Source organism: Pangasianodon hypophthalmus, chromosome 19 (assembly GCF_027358585.1).
Source record: "Pangasianodon hypophthalmus isolate fPanHyp1 chromosome 19, fPanHyp1.pri, whole genome shotgun sequence".
NCBI classification, from domain to species: Eukaryota; Metazoa; Chordata; class Actinopteri; order Siluriformes; family Pangasiidae; genus Pangasianodon; species Pangasianodon hypophthalmus.
In genome coordinates, this window is record NC_069728.1 from 6551952 (window position 1) to 6570257 (window position 18306).

General features: G+C 36.8%; 1 protein-coding gene across 1 annotated transcript; it reads right to left on the reverse strand.

Moving 5' to 3' along the window:
* Positions 1 to 2231: 2231 nt before the first annotated feature.
* Positions 2232 to 15775, reverse strand: si:ch73-74h11.1 (desmoglein-2.1). Its single transcript, XM_034313453.2, has 14 exons — positions 15586 to 15775; positions 13921 to 14028; positions 12299 to 12457; positions 11974 to 12112; positions 11657 to 11826; positions 11380 to 11514; positions 9668 to 9853; positions 8921 to 9525; positions 8595 to 8737; positions 6923 to 7144; positions 6523 to 6762; positions 6256 to 6374; positions 5634 to 5936; positions 2232 to 4486 (listed from the first exon to the last, which is right to left on the reverse strand). The coding sequence occupies exons 1-14, from the start codon at positions 15640 to 15642 to the stop codon at positions 3719 to 3721; spliced, it is 3354 nt and encodes a 1117-aa protein (XP_034169344.2). The 5' UTR covers positions 15643 to 15775; the 3' UTR covers positions 2232 to 3718.
* Positions 15776 to 18306: the final 2531 nt, after the last annotated feature.

The window sequence follows — 18306 nt, forward strand, 5'->3', positions numbered from 1 at the left end:
ATATTACATAAGAGACACTTTTCAGATAAAAAACATAATGAAGGCTGCTGGGTTTCGCTGCAAAAATAAGAAGCAAGTGTGAAAGTCAAAGTCTCCAGAAGAACTGTGGCTGCTTCTGCAAGATGCTCAGTAAAACCTACAGCTAATTTCCTTATCAAACTGCACACACTGTACCTGAGACTACTATTTTTTTAAAGCAACAGGCTGTCACACCAAATATTGCCTTTGTTTCATTTATTACTGTTTACTGCTCTTTATAGTATTTTTTTAAATGTAGAAACATTTAATTTCATTATTTTTGAAGGCATCTTTGCTCTACAGCATTTCTTTGCACGTGCCTAAGACTTTTGCACGGTACTGTATATGACTCGTAGGACACCAACAGCAAAAATAGAGAAAGAAAGTTGGCATTGAGAAGACATGAAATAGAAATGCCCAAGAATAGCATTTCTATTTCACGTTTCAATTTTTTTTTCCTATTTCCTAACCAGTTTGTCACCTGCCAGCCCTCCTCTACCACATGACAACTGTGAACTGAGGAGGGTGAAGCTTAACACACATTTCCTCATGCTGTGTCAGAGGCCAGTGTAACACAAATGCTGTCAGTCCTCTTCCACATACATGAGCTTACAGGCTCCCATGATTGGCTGGTGTTGCTGTGATTGACAGGCAAGAGTGAACTCTGTGAGCATGACCAATTTTGCTCTCTACAGCCATAGATGACTGTAGCATCGTCAGGATCTGAACTTGTGATCACCTAACGATAAGGCGAACATTTTCTGTTGCGCGTCTGGAGAAAAGTCCTGATGAAGTCGATGATTCAGGAGCTGCTTATACCCAATAACTGGTCATCCTCTCTTTTACTGACTCATCTGTGAGTTTTCATATCCATCTTTTTTAGGACTTAATGAGCTTTGTGTATCTGATTAACCACCAACACTATTAGTAAGTGACTCAACTAATCTTATTTTGATTTCCAATGAATGGTATCATTTTGTGGAGAAAAACATCACCTCAGGCCTGCTTGAAGGGTAAAATACATTGACTGTGAGCACAAGTGGCAGTCTAATCATTATCTCTGCTAGAGAATAGTTAGGACAGGCTCATTAGATAGAATTGTCTCATCTGTAGGTTACAATGCAATTCTTAATGGTTTTCTGCTTATCACGTTTTAGCTAGCCTGATTTAACAATAAAATTCAGCCAGCTGGCTGTGTGATGTTCTGTGTGAAGGTCATGTTCAATTGTTTTTTTTTTGTTAGTGACTATTCGCACTGCTTTTACTACTGAACTAAGGCAGTCCAGATGATTTATTGGAACCAAACTGACTTTATTGCAAAGAAAATAAACATCATTTTACAGGTATGCATTGCATTTTATCATCAGTATATGATATTGTTTTCTGACAATGACAACAATTCAACCCCAAAACACCCAACAAAATACTTATACACAATCTGTATAACATCTTTTTAAGACATTAAGAATGTAATTATATTCACATCTGCAATAATTTGAATAATGACACAGCAGATAATTAATGACAAGTACACCTTAGGATAGTATACACTGGCTCTGGTTGAACAAAGAAGAGAAAAAGCAGCAATATTATATACACTCATACAGTCTATACAGTGGGGTCCAAATGTTTGAGAACACATTGAAAATTTGTGATTTTTTTTTTTTTTTTAGAATTTTGAAATATTTGAAACAAAGAAAGTAAATGTTCAACGTCTTAAATATTTAATATTCAAGATTCTGCACTATTTCTATGTCCCTATTTAAATGTAAGCAAATGTGTGATATTGACCATGTTAACTGTTTTGTACAAAAGGCCAAGTTTTCCTCATGCATAAGCTCTTTTACTGAAGCATGTGTTCAGATGACAGTCTGAGGGATTTGATCTAAACTGGATCATAAGGTTTTGCACAAACTTGTGGAGTCCATGCCAGCTCGAGTGCACACTGTAATTAAAGCAAAAAAGAGGACTTACCAAATACAAGGAAACTCTGAAATTCATGTAAATATTTCAAAGAGATTTTCACTCAAGTTTTTGCTGACAATATAATATGTAATGAAATTTATTGTATTAAATTAGAAAAGAATGTAAAATAGAAGAATTTTCACTAGTAGATCAGACTTTTGGACCCCACTGTGTATATACTGTATGTATATGTATATGTATATATATATATATATATATATATATATATATATATATATATATATATATATATATATATATATATATATATACTGGCAATCAGACAAGCACTGTAGACCTTAATTTTTTACTTTAATTGTCATATTGCTTACCTCTACCACAAAGTAGTATCAGGGTCGCAGTGGATCCAGAGCCTATCCCAAGAACACTTGGCATAAGGTGGGAATACACCCTTGATGAGACACCAGTCCATCATATGGCACTATGCACAAACACACATTCATAGCTAGGGGCAATCTATCTTAGCCAATACACCTAATGGCATGTTTTTGGGAGGAAACTAGAAGAAACCCATGCAGACATGGAGAGGACATGTATAGAAAGTCCACATAGACAGTAACCTGGGCTCAAGATGGAACCAGGGACTGTGGAGCTGTGAGGCACCAACGCTACACGTTGCATCACTATGCTGCCTTAGCCATATAACTGCTCTTTTAAATCAGCATTGCCTTCAGCGAGAGCAAGAAATTTGGTTTGTGGTTTCTATAGAATTATGTTTGTCTTGCATCAGAATCATTCTCAGAAGCACTCTGGTCCTTATAAATCTGCTCTCTGTTATGATCATGTACACCAAGTTGCCAGTTTATGAGGTGTATCTATCTAACAGTGTGTTGTGCCTCCTGTGGTCTTTAGAACAGCATTATTTGGTTTATTCCTCAAAATGCTTTGCAGAAATACACATTGCAGGTTGACTTAAAACTTAGAACTCTCTAATACTTGAACATCACGGCTGCTAATGCTCATTTACTTCACTGTACACTTAATATAACTCTTGTGATACTGTTTACTATACACTTATATCTTATACCTGATTTACCTCTTACATACTGTTCAATGCCCACTCACCATCCACTTTAATAGGAAATGACTCTACATGTGCTGTAAGTGTCAAGGACGTGTCTACTGTAGTGCGGATAAACTGTAGTCATAAAGAGATGCTCACCAGCTTCATGTTCAGATATGCAGTACCATTCATACATTCTACACTACCACAGAGGATGGCTCCATGGACTCAAATACTGATCCTGCCATCACCATAATAACAAAAGGAATGTATAACCAGACAACTTTTTTTCTACTCCACTCAGTCATCCAGTTTTCATCCAGAACTTTTGTACTTGGCTGACATCAGCACCCGACATGGTCTTCAGCCTTAAGTCTAATCAATGGTGCATTCTGAGAAGACATTTCACCTACTGTACTATTGATCATATCAGGTGTGTTTTGCCTGGTTAATGCTTATCTGGTTTTCACAATTCTGGCCACCTATCTGAACCATAAACTGTTGTGCAACTGATTGTTTTTTGAAATGGCTGTGCTTGAAAATTCCAGGATGACAGCTAAGGTGACCATTTCAATGCTTTATTGAATTCTAAACGATGATCTAAAAAACTGGCCTGCCTGCCTGATATATAAATCAAGGTAATATGTGCAGATGGTGTGAAGATAGAGGGTGTATCTACTATAATAAACTGGCAAGTCAGTGTACATATGTTTATTTCTTTGATTTGACTGCAGGCTTAGTATTCTTTACATTTCCCGGCTCTACATCAGTTTTTCTCTCTGATTCCCCTGGTTGTGCGTCTTGAGGTAGAGGAACCTGGATTTGTTGACTGCCTTTCTCTCCCTGAACTAGCACAGAGGAGACAGCTAAGCTACCTGCATTGACAAGATTTGGACAGTTGCCTAACATTATATTTCCTTGTAACATAGACATCCCATCAATCAGATACATTTCTTGTTCTACAGCGTTCTGTAGTATATTACCACCCTGGAGAACTAGCCCCTGAGTTCCTGCAAGCCCATTTATTAGGTACATTCCCTGTACAGGCAAAGCACTTGGTGCCTGATGTTCCACCAGGCAGTACAAAGGCTGCTGTTGCATGAGCAGTGTCGAGCTTGTATTTATGCTGCCTGATTTGTTGATCGTCTCGGTAACACTGGTGATCAGGCTTTGCTGTGGTGGAGGCTGATCAGATTTCACAACCTGAACTGCACTAGTGGCTACAGAACTCTCGCTTTTGACGCTGGTATCCACTGACTTGACAATTTGTTCAGCTTGTTCTAATTTGGGTGGTGGAGGACTGCAAACTGTTGCTAAATTCACAAATTTTGGCTCCAAGTCATTGAGGAAACCCAGGTCATTATCAGCCTCGAGGATACTGCAGCTGTCTAAGGAGCCAACAGGAGAGTATTGACCTTCATCGTTATACACCAACAGACTGTCACTGAGAGCAGGCCAGTCAGCCAGAAACCTTGCTTTCTGTAATGAAAAGTAAGACATGATGCTCAGTATTTGTGTGATTACATGTATAGTTCATGTAAAAATAAGCCTATATATTAGGAATGTCCCAATCTCATTTTTGATATGATACGAATATTAGATCTCTAAATACTGCTGATAACTAATTCAGTTCCAATATCCACTTAGTAACCAGGCAAATTTTCTTCAAACTGCTGTTGCTAAGGAATATAAAACACCAGAGGCATGATATGGATATTCTTTAAGACAAGTTGTCCCCTGTGTTAATGTGCATAATTTATGTTGTGACAGTCAAAGTAACGTGCAATACAGCACTGAATCAGACTGGAAATTATGTGAAATCCAATTCCATGCAATCCACGGTTTTACACTGGTACTGTATGGTGGCCCGTAAGTGCAAAACACATTAGCAAACCAAAAACATATCAGCAAATCAGAAAACACAACTATAAGATCAAAAACACAACAGCAAATTTGGAAACATGACAGAAAAACCAAAACCACAACAGCTTAGCCAAAAACAAGACAGCAAAACCAAAAACATGGCAGAAGATTTGAAAACACATCAGCATTAACTCCAAATTGGTCTTAACTCAGCATGACATGCTTGTTGCTGATTGCCTACAGCACGTCATTCTGAGAGGCCATTAAAAATGGAGAGCTGGAGGATGTTTACAATAAGAGGAAATATGAGTCTAAATGTCTAAATCTACTGATGCTTTTATTCATGCGTATTCTTATCAAGGACATTCATATGATGTTATTTCAAATTTGCTGTCAATTTTGCACAGCATTAATATGACTATGTGAAAGCTGGAAACCAGCCTTGAGGAAGCTGGGTGGCTCATAAGAAAGAATTGCTCTTCACTATAACATCATTGCCATTAGGCTAACTACGTAAAAGACTAAAAAAAAGTGCAATTATTTTTCCTTGTGATAGCTATACACCGTGTCCAATCAACAACAAGCATGCGAAGTTTATTAAGGACCTCTGGTTTCCATTTTCAGCTCAGGTTGATGTGTTTTTGGACTGGTTTGTTATTATGCTTTGCACTTATTGGCCACTGTAGCATTAGATCTGGTGATATTTCAGTCTCAGATCAGAACATCCCTACTACATATGAATAAGATGTATTTGATTTCCTACCTGAGAGAAATATCCATGGAGATAGCCGTCTGGTAGTGCCATCTCTTCGTAAATATTCTGTACCTTCTGTCGAAATGATGCAGAGTGGAGAGTGTTTCTATGGGTAGACACTAGGGAGTGCTGAGCTTGTACTGTGTTGTGTTGATAGCCAGACATGCTGTCAACCTCCATAACCCCTCTATTTAGCTCTTTATTGAGCACCCTGGTGTCAAAGCCCTGTGCACTTTGCACCATGTAAGCGCTACCAACCGCTGCCGCAGTTTGTTGGTCTGCCACAACAGGCGCAAACAACGGAGGCACCTCCTGCAATATGTATAGTGAGCAAAAAAGCAAGACAAATGTTATTAATGAAATGTATGGTATGGTAAAAGTAGAGTATTGTTGCAGTGTTGCCAGAAAGGAGCTGCCTCATGAAAAACTCAGTAGGCTTGAAGATTAATCACTAAGTTGGCAAGCAATTTGACAGACACCTTTAACTAGTCCCTCTTCCATAAAGTGAAAAGCATTTTGTTTGCCACTTTCCATACTAAGTTCAGTTGCAACCAAAATCCACATTTATTTTTTTATTTGAATGCTGTAGCTGCATCATAAAAATGTGAAATGTATAATAGTCGTAGTTTACCTTGTCTTCCCCCTTGCCTTCAGTGTGGTATTCGATAAGATATTCTTTTGTATCGAAAGGCAGCTCTGAGAATTCCTCAAATGTCCCACACTGGCAGAATAACAGCAACAGAGGAATCACTGAAAACATCCCAAAAAGGCAAAACATGCTATCAGTATAGAACAGCACACTGAGTTCTGTGCATATTGTAACGTAGATGATAGGTGATGGTCTGGAAACCAGGAGGAAACATGAAAACTGTGTATGAATGTCTTTGATTCAACTCACACATGAGCAGAATTAGTGCTCCAATAAGTGCTCCAATGGCAGGAAACCCAACTTTGGCAGAAGAACCATGCTGATGAGCTAGTTTGAGATTACATGTGCCACCTTTTTCACAAGTGCACACCTCTAACTGAAGTTTTTGTTTGTCTTTACATCCCATACCCTGCCTGTCGAAAATCTCCAAACTGAGCTCATAAAATCCTACCCATAGAAACTCCTTAGCATGGAAGCTCACTGTTGTTTCTAAACAAAAAAAGAGAAATAAGTAAATGAGCATCACAAGTTTTAGAAAATAGTATACATATCTTTGTTTTAATAGTTAGAATGGACAATGTTTTACTGTTTATTATCAACAATATGTACAGGAACATAAATAATATAGAATAATAGCTGTCTGCTTTACCATTTACAGGAACCATCTCCCACTTTCCATGAGTCTCCTCCTCTATTAGAACAAATTTATAAGGCTTTCCATTGGGATAGTCATCCTCATCGAATGCAGTCACATTTACCACTTCACTATCAGAACAGATCCTCTGGTAGGTGCTGGTCAGTGTAGGACAATTGTCATTGGAATCCTGCACCTTTAGAGCTATTGTTCCAGTAGCTGTCTTGGGTGGCACATCTAAGTCAAAAAAATAGATAAAAATTAAAATTAAAATTCTATTGCACACTTAGGGCAAATACAGTATAATGAGATATACAGTACACTCACAGGAGACTCATTTTAAATAGGAATTCCTGTACTCCTGCTCTTTCATGCAATTATCCAATCAGGTAGCAACAGCACAACGCATAAAATCATGCAGATACAGGTCAAGAGCTTCAGTTAATGTTCACATCAAACATTAGCATGGGGGAAATGTACTCTCAGTGACTTTGACCATAGAATGGTTGTTGGTGCCAGATGGACTGGTTTGAATATTGAAAAAAAAAAGCTGATTTCTTGGGATTTTCATGCTCAACAGTCCCTAGAGTTTGGTATAGTAGTGGTTATGTGGTTTGTGTGTAGGGACTGTATTGTTAGCTATTGCGAATGATTCCCTGGTGTATGTAGGTGATGAGTGGTGTCCAGGAGGAGTTAAATTTGGTAGTTTAATTTTTGATTGAGACTGAGAGCTTTTCCATTGTTCTGTAGTCAGTTATTAGGTTTTTCCAGTGTCTCATATTAATGTTATTCCTTGATTTGCAGTTTGTTAGTATGGTTTTCTTGGTGATGGTTAGCACTGTAAGAAGGACTGTTATATAGATATCTGTTATGCAGATATATCTCAGAGTAAGCAGAGTGAAGGGGAGAGTGGGATGTTGTGATTTAGAAAATGAGATATTCCCTTAGTGCTTTTTTTTTTTCCAGAAATGCTTAACAGGTGTGCATACCTCATGTATGTGATCGTCTGGTGTATTTTCTGCATACTGTGTGCAGATGTCGGATTTCCTGTAGCCCATTTTATACATCCTACAACCTGTGTAGTAAGTTCTATGGATTATTTTGTATTGTATCAGTTGCAGACTTGTACATCTATTTAGGAAATATTCTGTAAGAAATTTTCTCTGGGCGTGATTGCTAGGTCATCTTCCCATTTTTTTTCACATGGTATGGTAGAGTTGGATATGGATATTATTTTATATATTTAGGACTTTAGTTGGAGGTGAGACATTCAGAAGTTCTGATATTAATGGGGGGAAGTCTAAAGTGTTTTCTTTTAGATTGAATTTAGAGCATATAATGGATCTGAGTTATATAATAGAAATTCAAAGAAATGTTTATTATTCATTAACAATTCATTTCTGCCCACAGACATGCCACCCATGAGATTTTTTTTTTGTTTGTTTGTTTTTTTTGCACAATTCTGTCTAGACTATGTTTACTCTTGTGTGGGAAAATCCCAGGTGATCAGCAGTTTCTGAAATACTCAAACCAGCTTGTCTGGCACTAACATACACGCCACGGTCAAAGTCACATTCTTTCCCCGTTCTGAGGTTTGATGTGAATAGTAAGTGTTTATATCTTCCCTATTAAGTGAAAGACCAAATTCTTATTTTCTCAAAGAAAATCTTAGCACAATCTGTCTTGCCTTGTGTCATGCAGAGGATCTTTGCCATGTAGGTTCCATTAACCAGGGACTTTGACTCTCGATCTGGTATCTTCGTCAGTTTAATTTCTGATGTCTTTTCATCAATGGATAGCCAGTTGTCTGGATCATATCCTTTTGCATACCTGCGTTTGCAATTTAATATGTCAATAAAGGCATAAATCCATCCCAAACAGTACATTCAGAAGTTTTAGGTTCTCAGAGTATTCTTCTGACTGCTATAATCATGGGAGTAAATGCAATCTTGTTTTAAGGACTGCTGCACATAGATCCTGAAGTTGATTTATCAAATTTATCTTCAAACCTGCCTGACATTTTCAGCAATTTCTCCAGTATCAAGATCCAAGGCAGGAAAGGAACCAATGACCATGGGAACATGTATTTCCTCTGGGTTCTCTGACACAGGCAACTCCTTCACAGATGGTGAAAAGCCTGGGCCTTCAGGCAAGTTGTTTACGCTGATTTTTATTGGATAGTTCTTTCCTCCTGTTGGTGGCTTTTTGTCTGGTTTAGAACCAGGTTTAATTCCAGGTTTGGCGTTAGGACTGCCATCAGGTTTACCTCCAGGCTTGGTGACAGGCTTGACACCAGGTTTACCTCCTACACCAGCACCTGCTTCTACTCCAACATCTACACCTGCATCTACTCCAACATCTACCCCTGTATTCACACCCACTCCAACCCCTAATCCTAACCCTGCTTCTAGATCTGCATCTACATCTACACCTACACCTACACCTACCCCGACTCCTACCCCTGCCCCAGCTCCTGCCCCACCAGAGATTCCAGGTCCTCCAGGCCTGTTCAAATCGAAACCGAGACCCAAGGACAGTGCGGTTCCATTTATAAAAGGAGCTACATTTGAAATGGCCAAGCCAAGATCCAGTGTTTTGACCTTTTCATAATCCACAGGCTTCATGCATCAAGTAAGATGGCAGAGATGATGAAAAGAAAAAAAGAAAATATGATTAGAACAATTGATTTGTTCAGGAGAGTAAAAAAAAAAAACAGCAATAATAACGACAACAACAACAACAAACATTAAACATGTATACCTTGACAAGCTTTAAAATGCCCTCATTTGTTTTGGGGTCTGTTTCTATAGTGAAGAGTTCTTCTTCGTTACCCTTGACAATGTCAAAGACGGCCAGCCAGTTATCAGTATTCTTCAAATCTTTATCCAGAGCTTTGATTCTCATCACAACCACATCAACTGCACCTTCATCAACAGCACCAGAGTACTAAAGTAGGGGACAAAGACATAATTGTCACAAGTAGCTCAATATAATTCTTTGGTAGGAAATTAAGCAAGCTTTGCATTAACAAATGTGTCCATTCAGCACTAGTTCCTGTTTGTTTAGCCAACGTTTACAGTTTATGCAGTAGACAATTACTTATGCACGAATATTTAAGCATGCATCATACCTATTTACAATTTTATTCAATTGTAATTGTACAAAATGGAAAATGCATATTAGTGCCCTGTAGCTACATTCATTGGCCTATTTATCAGGCACACTGCTATAAATGTCACATTGTACGTATACAATTAGTGAAAGTGTGCATAACCCTCTGCCTCAACCATTAGTAAAAAGGAACCAATATAGGACTACTGATGAAAAGATTGATTATTGCAGAATTGACAGTCACATTGAAGTGGCATGTTAGTGTGTGAGGAGCAGGTATTAATGTGTCAGGTACAGCAGTGTTGCAGGGTTTTTTAAACACCTCAGAGTCATTGCTGGATTGAGACACAGTCAAGCAGCCAAACACATCCATTCAACAGCAGCGCTGTAGTCAGAAACCTAACGATACCGTACAAAGTCTTGGCCTGATAAATTATATTGATTTAAATTGATAAATTGATAAATTATATTGATTTATATTGATATTCCTTTAAAACAATATGGAACAGCCTTCTTTCATTTACATCCTATATAACTAAAATTGTGCTTTCTATCAGATGGTGAGAAACTAGCCTACTCATTTGTAACTTTGCTGCCGGAGTTTCTTACTATATCTAGGAACCTCAATCCTTCAATCCTATCAGACTTTGGAGTGCTATCCACTACACAGCTTACACTCTCATGCCTTGGTTTGCTCTCTGTATGAAGAAACATGAAAAAGGTAGTAGGTGGTAGGGCGTCTTAGAATACCATTTTTATGTAATTAACTCTCTGAATCTAGACAGAATATTGGTAACACTTTACTATATATATATATATATATATATATATATATATACTCTGTCATACATTAATAGCCATGTTAATATTTAAGTATTAACATCTTGTTAAGTGATTCAGTTAATGATAATTACTTGTAGCATTAATAAAGATTATATATTATATTATATTATATATGTAATTAAAGGTCTTTTTCTAGACGGTGAACCAAAATTTGATGTTTTTTAACTTCATTTATAAGCTTCATTATTTTCTGATGCTCTAATGATAAGTGCATGTATTAATTAATTATTTTGAATACTTTATTATTATTATTATTATTATTATTATTATTATTATTATTATTATTATTATTATACTTTCTTTTGTATTATGGTATTGTCTTTTCTTTTTTTGTTTTATTATTACTGTTCAAGCATATATTTTCATTAATTGCTTTCTGTGAAACATGCTATAGAAATAAAGCTGACTTGAGTGGCAGGTGTAGCTGATAAAATGGCATAAAATGAACATAAAATGAGCATAGTTATGAAATAGGTGCATATACTGTATATTAAAATATTATAAAGCTACTTTGTCACCTCATCTTTTTCAAGAGTAGGAACATTGTCATTGATGTCCAAAACTTTAATCTCCACCGTACCGGTTCCTGTGTTACCATTCGGCGCACCATCCATATCTACACCTTGCACTATTAGAGTGTATGAATCACGCACCTGTAGGAGATATACCAGAGATAAGAGACCTCCATTCATTAGACAATGCTACTTTAAAGTTAAGATCGCTTAAATGGCAGCACATAAAAAAAATCATTATGTGGTTAGAAATGAGTCAACAGATTATCTTAATACCACATACCTCCCTATCCAAGGTATGTTCTTTAACATAGATCTTCCCAGTATCTCTGTCAATGGTGAACATGGTGCCAGATTCGTCTGGAGTTTGCTTCAGTATACTGTATGCAATCTTTGCATTGGGTGTCCCCTGTTCATCTGCATCCTCAGCAGTTATCTGCATGACAGCGGTTCCTACAGTGTTGTCGGAAACATGCTATCAGATATTAAAGAACACAATACAGTGTGGCAGAATTTTTATATAAGGAGGAAAAATCCACTGTAGTCTGTTTTACAGACAAGGGGATTTTAGTTAAGGGAGGATTCATAGTGCGTACGTACCTACTGTGCTGCATTCTGATACAGAACCTTTGAATAACTTGAACTTTGGGGGATTGTCATTCTCATCTTCAACCTGTATTTTCAGCTGGATTTCTTCCTCAGCCAAACTGCCATCTTTGTACTTAGCAATCCCAGTCAGCTACAAGTGAATATCGCACAGATATCACTCAGTCAAGATTATAACTAATACGCAAGATTGTACATAACTGCAAATGGAAATTGTAAGTATGATTACTGTAAGACTGAAAAAAATGCGATCAGTGTTATACAGAGTATGATATGTTATATAGTAGAGTATGAATGTCTCTGAAGTTTTCCAACTCACGTTGTACTGTGCTACTTTCTCTCTGTCCAGAATGCCTGTGATTCTGACAAAGCCGTTTTTGGGGTTGACAACAAACAGGTTAAATGGCTCCTTGTCAGCACCGGGCCCTTTCAGGCTGTACTCAAATGGTTTGACTTCAGAATCTTTATCAGACCGGATCTAAACAAAACAAAATAAAACAAATCTATTTTTTTATCTATCTATCCATGCATGCATTAAACCCCTGTGCATCTGGCTTGTGCCTCACTCACTCAGTCACTCATGTTTAACAAGAGGAAGATCCTCCACAAGGTGGAGCACTTACCACGCCAGCCTGACCTGACAAATGCACGTTTCTTTACACTTAGATTTCCCAAACAAAGCCAGAAAAGTTCATTTGAAGATTCTATTTGCACCCACAAATGAAGTAAGAGCAAATTTGGAAATCTGGAAAAGCAATTTTAGCGAGTCAGTACATCATCTTTTTGTTGATTGTCCCCTGTCTCTGCCTTTTGGTTAGACTTTTCGATTTTCTTTGTAAAGTAATCAAACGCTACTTTTGAAAAAAGTAGTAAAATTTCAATTTAAAGTTAAGTAATGTGCTACTTTTCAAATAAAGATTGACATATTGACTACATTGGGGATGTTATGATTTCAATGGGTTAATATTATATACATAAGTGCCAAATGTAATCTTTTTATAATCGGTTTTGTCGCACTAATAACTATCTTTAGATTGAACAATAGGAAAATCCTAAAACAGTTCAGATTTATGATGTCACTTTTTATGAGTGTCATCTTTTTTTAATCACCTTTTTATCACCTTTTTTTTTTTAAAAAAAAAATGTTTTTTAAAATCTTTTATAAATCTTGTCTTTGTCATGCACCTTGGAATTTCACATTAGTTTGTAAATTTATTTATGTTGCACTGAAAAAAAAAAGAATCTTTGAACTCAGGTTTGTGTAGAGCCAGAATAGTTTCTCAAATTAGGCCCTGAGCTACCATTCACCAGGCTCTAAAGCCAAATATTTAACATCTTCCTGTATGTTGTTTTTTACCTTCATTACCATATTGCTGTGCAAAAGCAGAGCAATTCTGACTTTTATGTTATGTGCTTTTTTTTATGTTGTGTGCTTTTTTTTTGTTGTGTACTTTTATGTACTTTTAATATTCAGGTGATCTGCTCCTATAATCCTGTCTACTTCACCCAGGGTGTGAAGATAAACCAGAATCTCATCTCGTCACATCTCGTAAATGATGCTGTGTTTCCTTGTTATTGTAAAACATTTACGGTTATTAAATTAGTCACCATAGGACTGATCATCCAGTGTCTCATACTTCTGGGCAAAAGTAAGAAGTAAAATGTTTTGTCCATGCACATAGAATGTACTTGAAAATGTTGCCTGATTTATGCTAGCCAGTGACATGTTTAAGTTTGAAAAACCTGTAAATCAAGTTCCTCTCTGATGTCTCTAGGGTGTTTTTCATGAGCTGAGTCTCGCTCTGAACTCTAAAACTGATCTTAACATGTCAAAGTTATGTGAGAAAACTGCTCTCTCTGCCTTCTCCCAGGCTTTCCTTTGACATACTTTCACAGACCTACATTTCACTTATATGACTGAACTGTGTACTGTATACTTACCTTTGAAATGTATTCATGCTTTGTGTAGTCAACATTCTCTCTGAGTTTCGTTGGTGGGAGAATCCACTCCCGCTTCTTTCTCTTGAATCCATTTGCAGTCTGTGTTGCCTTAAACACGAAGATTTTAGTCATTTGTACATTTATAAATGTGACTGAGTTTGTGTGTACTTGTGTGTCTGTCTTCTCTGGAGTTAACAGAAACTTTTCATATGTTGGCTGGCAAGTTCGTTGATAGTTTTTTTTTTTTTTTTGCTTAGACCGGCTATTCCAAAGAAAAAGAAAATTAATAATACAGCAATGACTAACTCAGCCTCCTCTTCAGGGTGTATTCTTGCCCTCCACCCAGTGTTCCTGGCACAGGTTCCTGATCAACCATCACCCTGATCACAAGACAGTGCTTACTGAAGGTGACTGAATGAATGAATGAATGAATGAATGAATACTGCACTACGGTTGGATAAGAAGACACCTGGTTCAAATAACAGCAGGTGTGTTACATGGAAGTCACCACACCTTGTTCACTATGTTCACTATGCAATTAAATAATTGTTATTCAAAAAACCATACACTATATACTATAAAAGGATAATATAATAGGATATAATAAAATATATAATATAATAGGATTAATACTTTTAATCTTCTTTTATGCAAATGATCAACTTTTATTAGCTACCTACATACACAGTCTTTCTTTACTGTTTACCCTCAAACACATGAGCACACCCAACACCCTATAGACGTCCTACCTCAAAAACATGTGTCCTAAATAATAAAGAGCTAATGTTAGAAAACATTCATTCATTCATCCTCTTTAGTAGTTGTTTTTTCCTACATCATGGTGGATCCAGAGCCCATCCCTGCGACACATTGGTCAAGAGGTGAGAATACACCCTGGGTAGGGTATGTTAGAAAATTTATTCTGCAAATCAAATAAAATCTTCTCCTAATTGTAGGTCAGTAATGCTGTACTCACATTTCCCTACAAAAATATTTACATATTTGTCTCACTCAATTTAGATGACGTCTCACTGCATGTAAATGCCAAATGGAATGCTGATCTTTATGTTGTCTTATGTAACAGCTGCATCTCTTTGACCAAGTTCAGTCATGTGATGATTTGAATACCTTGCGAGTTGTATTTCTTGTTGCTACGCTTGCCTAACAACAGGGAACATCAAAAAAGTTGTAGAAGTAATTGAATAATTTGGCTGATTACGTATGCATATGAATTAAGCAAGGAAATGTTTACTTTGGCTTCTTTAATGTTAACTAAGAGTATTTCCCCTACAGGTACAGGCCCAGAGTAGGTCTACTATACAGATATATAAATTATATTAGAAAATGCAAGAATATTTAAAACTTGCACAGGTTTGCAAAGTAATGCATTACTGTTAAATGGTTGTATTCTTATTTATTATGTTACATTCACATTTAACAGTTTTAATACTGCTTCTGCATTGCTGAATTAAATACATTTTGAAATGCAAATGCTCCATATGGCATTTTATTTGTTTACAAAATATATACTTTAATAATGCACACCAAAACTATTAGGAAACATTCTGAATTCTGTGACTGTTCAATTAAGCTGATAAATTTAAGACTAATTAAAGTACAATATAAAAGTAGGAGTGCAGTAACAACTGGACTAATGTAACTCACCATGTTCATGAACATTAGCAGGAGCAGACAAAGTCTTCCAAGCTTGAGGAAAGCCATGATTACTGAGGGCCTGCAGTTAGTAGCAACAGCTCTCCGCTGCTCTCTCTTCCCTCCCCTCGTTTGCTTCTGGCTGATAAGAACTGGTTGTTTTCCTGCCAGTTAGAGTAGGGGAGATGCTAAGCATCTTATGACCAGGCCTCTGAATTAACACTCTTGCTTTAGACACACCTACAGGTACAAAAATATTCATTTCTATAGGATCCCTCTGCCACTCCCCTCTTTGCATTTCCTATACCTTGTACCGTCTTCCTATACCCATACATTCATTCTCACTCTATCATTAGCTTGCCCAGTAGTTTTATCACTTTTTTATTTGGCATGTCATTCAAAAAAATCCAAAAGCAGAGTGCTATTTTCCAGGCCATAACTTATAGGTTATGCAGTAATTTTATATATTCGTTATTTCTTAACATGAGTCTCAACTGCACGTGGGCTTAATCACCTGTAAAACAGATGTACATAACACTGCTTTGGCCAGTATGAGTTTTTATATAGTGTCTGAGAAGGAGCACAAGTGAAAGCTGGATGTTAGGATGGTGGACGAAATTCTTTCTTTCTTCACAGAGGAATGTACAGGATGATAGGACTTACAGATCTGCATTTAATAACCAGAATGGTGTCCTCAACATAGCAACAAAATACACTCTGCAACACGTTTGAAATAAACAGTAGAAGAACTCATACAGTTCAGTGAAATGAGTGCAGCCGTCATCTACTGAAAGCTGTGCCATTTCTGCAGGGAAAGCCAGAGATGGCTAACTTCAGTGAAAAGGAGTGCTGGAAGTAGCTTACAATGAGCAAAATTATCTGCCAACAGAACAAGACATTATCAAGCTTGAAATAACAATGTTACAATGTCTGGAAATAGACTTAATAATCACATGCTTTATAGTAATCACATAATGGCTGTGGGGTAGGGAGGCTAGACAGAAGCCCTTTCTCTCATCCAAGCTCAACGAAATCACCCCAAACCATGTAGCAAAATGTGTTACAATCTGATGAGACCAATTCCAAAAGGTATAATAATTCCATAATTCCAAAAGGTATGTTTGGTGCAAAAAAGCACATTACTAGAAGAACACCATACCCACGGTGAAGCATGGTGGTGGCAGCATCATGCTTTAGGGCTGTTTTTCTTCAGCCAGAACTGGGGCTTTTATCAAGGTGGAGGGGATCATGAATAGCTACAAATACCAGTCGATTTTATTCCAAAACCTTCAGGTGTCTGTTAGTAAGCTGAAAAATGAAAAGGAATGTCACTTTTCAGTATGACCCAAAGCATACATCCAAATCAACAAAGGAATGGCTTAACCAAAAGAAGATCAATGTTTATGAATGACGTATCCAGAGCCCAGACATGAATCCAACTAAAAATCTGAGGGGTGACCTGAAGCAGGCTGTGCACAGGAGATGCCCTTACAATTTGATGGACCTAGAATGTTTTTTCAAGAAAGAGTGGGAAAATATTGCCAAGTCAAGAAGTGCCACGCTGAAAGACTCTTAGCCCAAAAGACTGCGTGGTGTAATAAAATCAAAAGGTGTGTTAACAATGTATTAGTTTAGGGGTGTGCACACTTATGCAACTAGGTTACTGTAGGTTTTTTATTTTTCTTATTTTTTCCCTATAAAGGTTTCTGATTGTTTTTCACTTTATTTGTATACTTTGCAATTTTACATTAAAGGCGAGAAAAGATCCGACATGATTTATCTTAGTGTCATTATTTTACTTCGCAAAACTTGCAATTTTACAGGGGTGTGTAGAATTTTTATATCCATTTAATAGATTGTAATAGATTTCATAGATTTTATCTGTGAAATTTTGTAGGAATGACTATACACACAGTGTACGCACATACTTGTTACTTTGCAGTAAATCAAGCTTTGTTATATAACTTTGATCAACTGATTCGCTAAGAAAGATATTAATTGAAAAAAATGACATCTGAATGCCCCATAAACTGAGCGGCGATTCATTGCATAACAAACAGATAAATTGCGAAATATAATAGTCCCATATCATTATCTTTTAAATATTGGGTGTTAGCTTCTGTAGTATTATAAGTCTTCTGTAATGTGTGATTGTAATACCAAACCTACTGGGTGTGGCTGAAACTTTGGAGCTCATTTTTACAGCCATGTTTGAGGCCTGTCTGTACATTCATTCTTTCAAATACTAAAGTAGAGTAGCCATTAGAGGAGCCTCCTCACAAAAATAATTTATTGTGAGTTCCATCTGAGAAGAACTCATGTGTAGGGAAATAACATAGTAAACATTTTTTTTCAAGTGGAATGTACAATACGTTAAAAGTTAAATGGTATAAACACTAAAATCACCACACAAAGAAAGAAGAAAATGTTAGGTTTATCACATTCCTGCATGTAGGAAACTGTTGCTCCAAAGTCGTCCAGTCTCTTGGGCTTTTGGACTTTGCATCATTCTGCTAGTTTAATGTTCAAAAGAAATTGTGAGAATATTTTGGTTCCTCAGTGTGAGATTAAGAGATTAAGTATTCTTTCGTGTCAGATAGATAGCATGTTGATCTGGGATATCATCTCTTCCACCTCCCTTCCAACAATATCAAGTCACTACTACGAGCAACAAAAGCACACTCCACATGTCAGCAGAGAAATAAACACTCATTCATTACATTCACATCTATA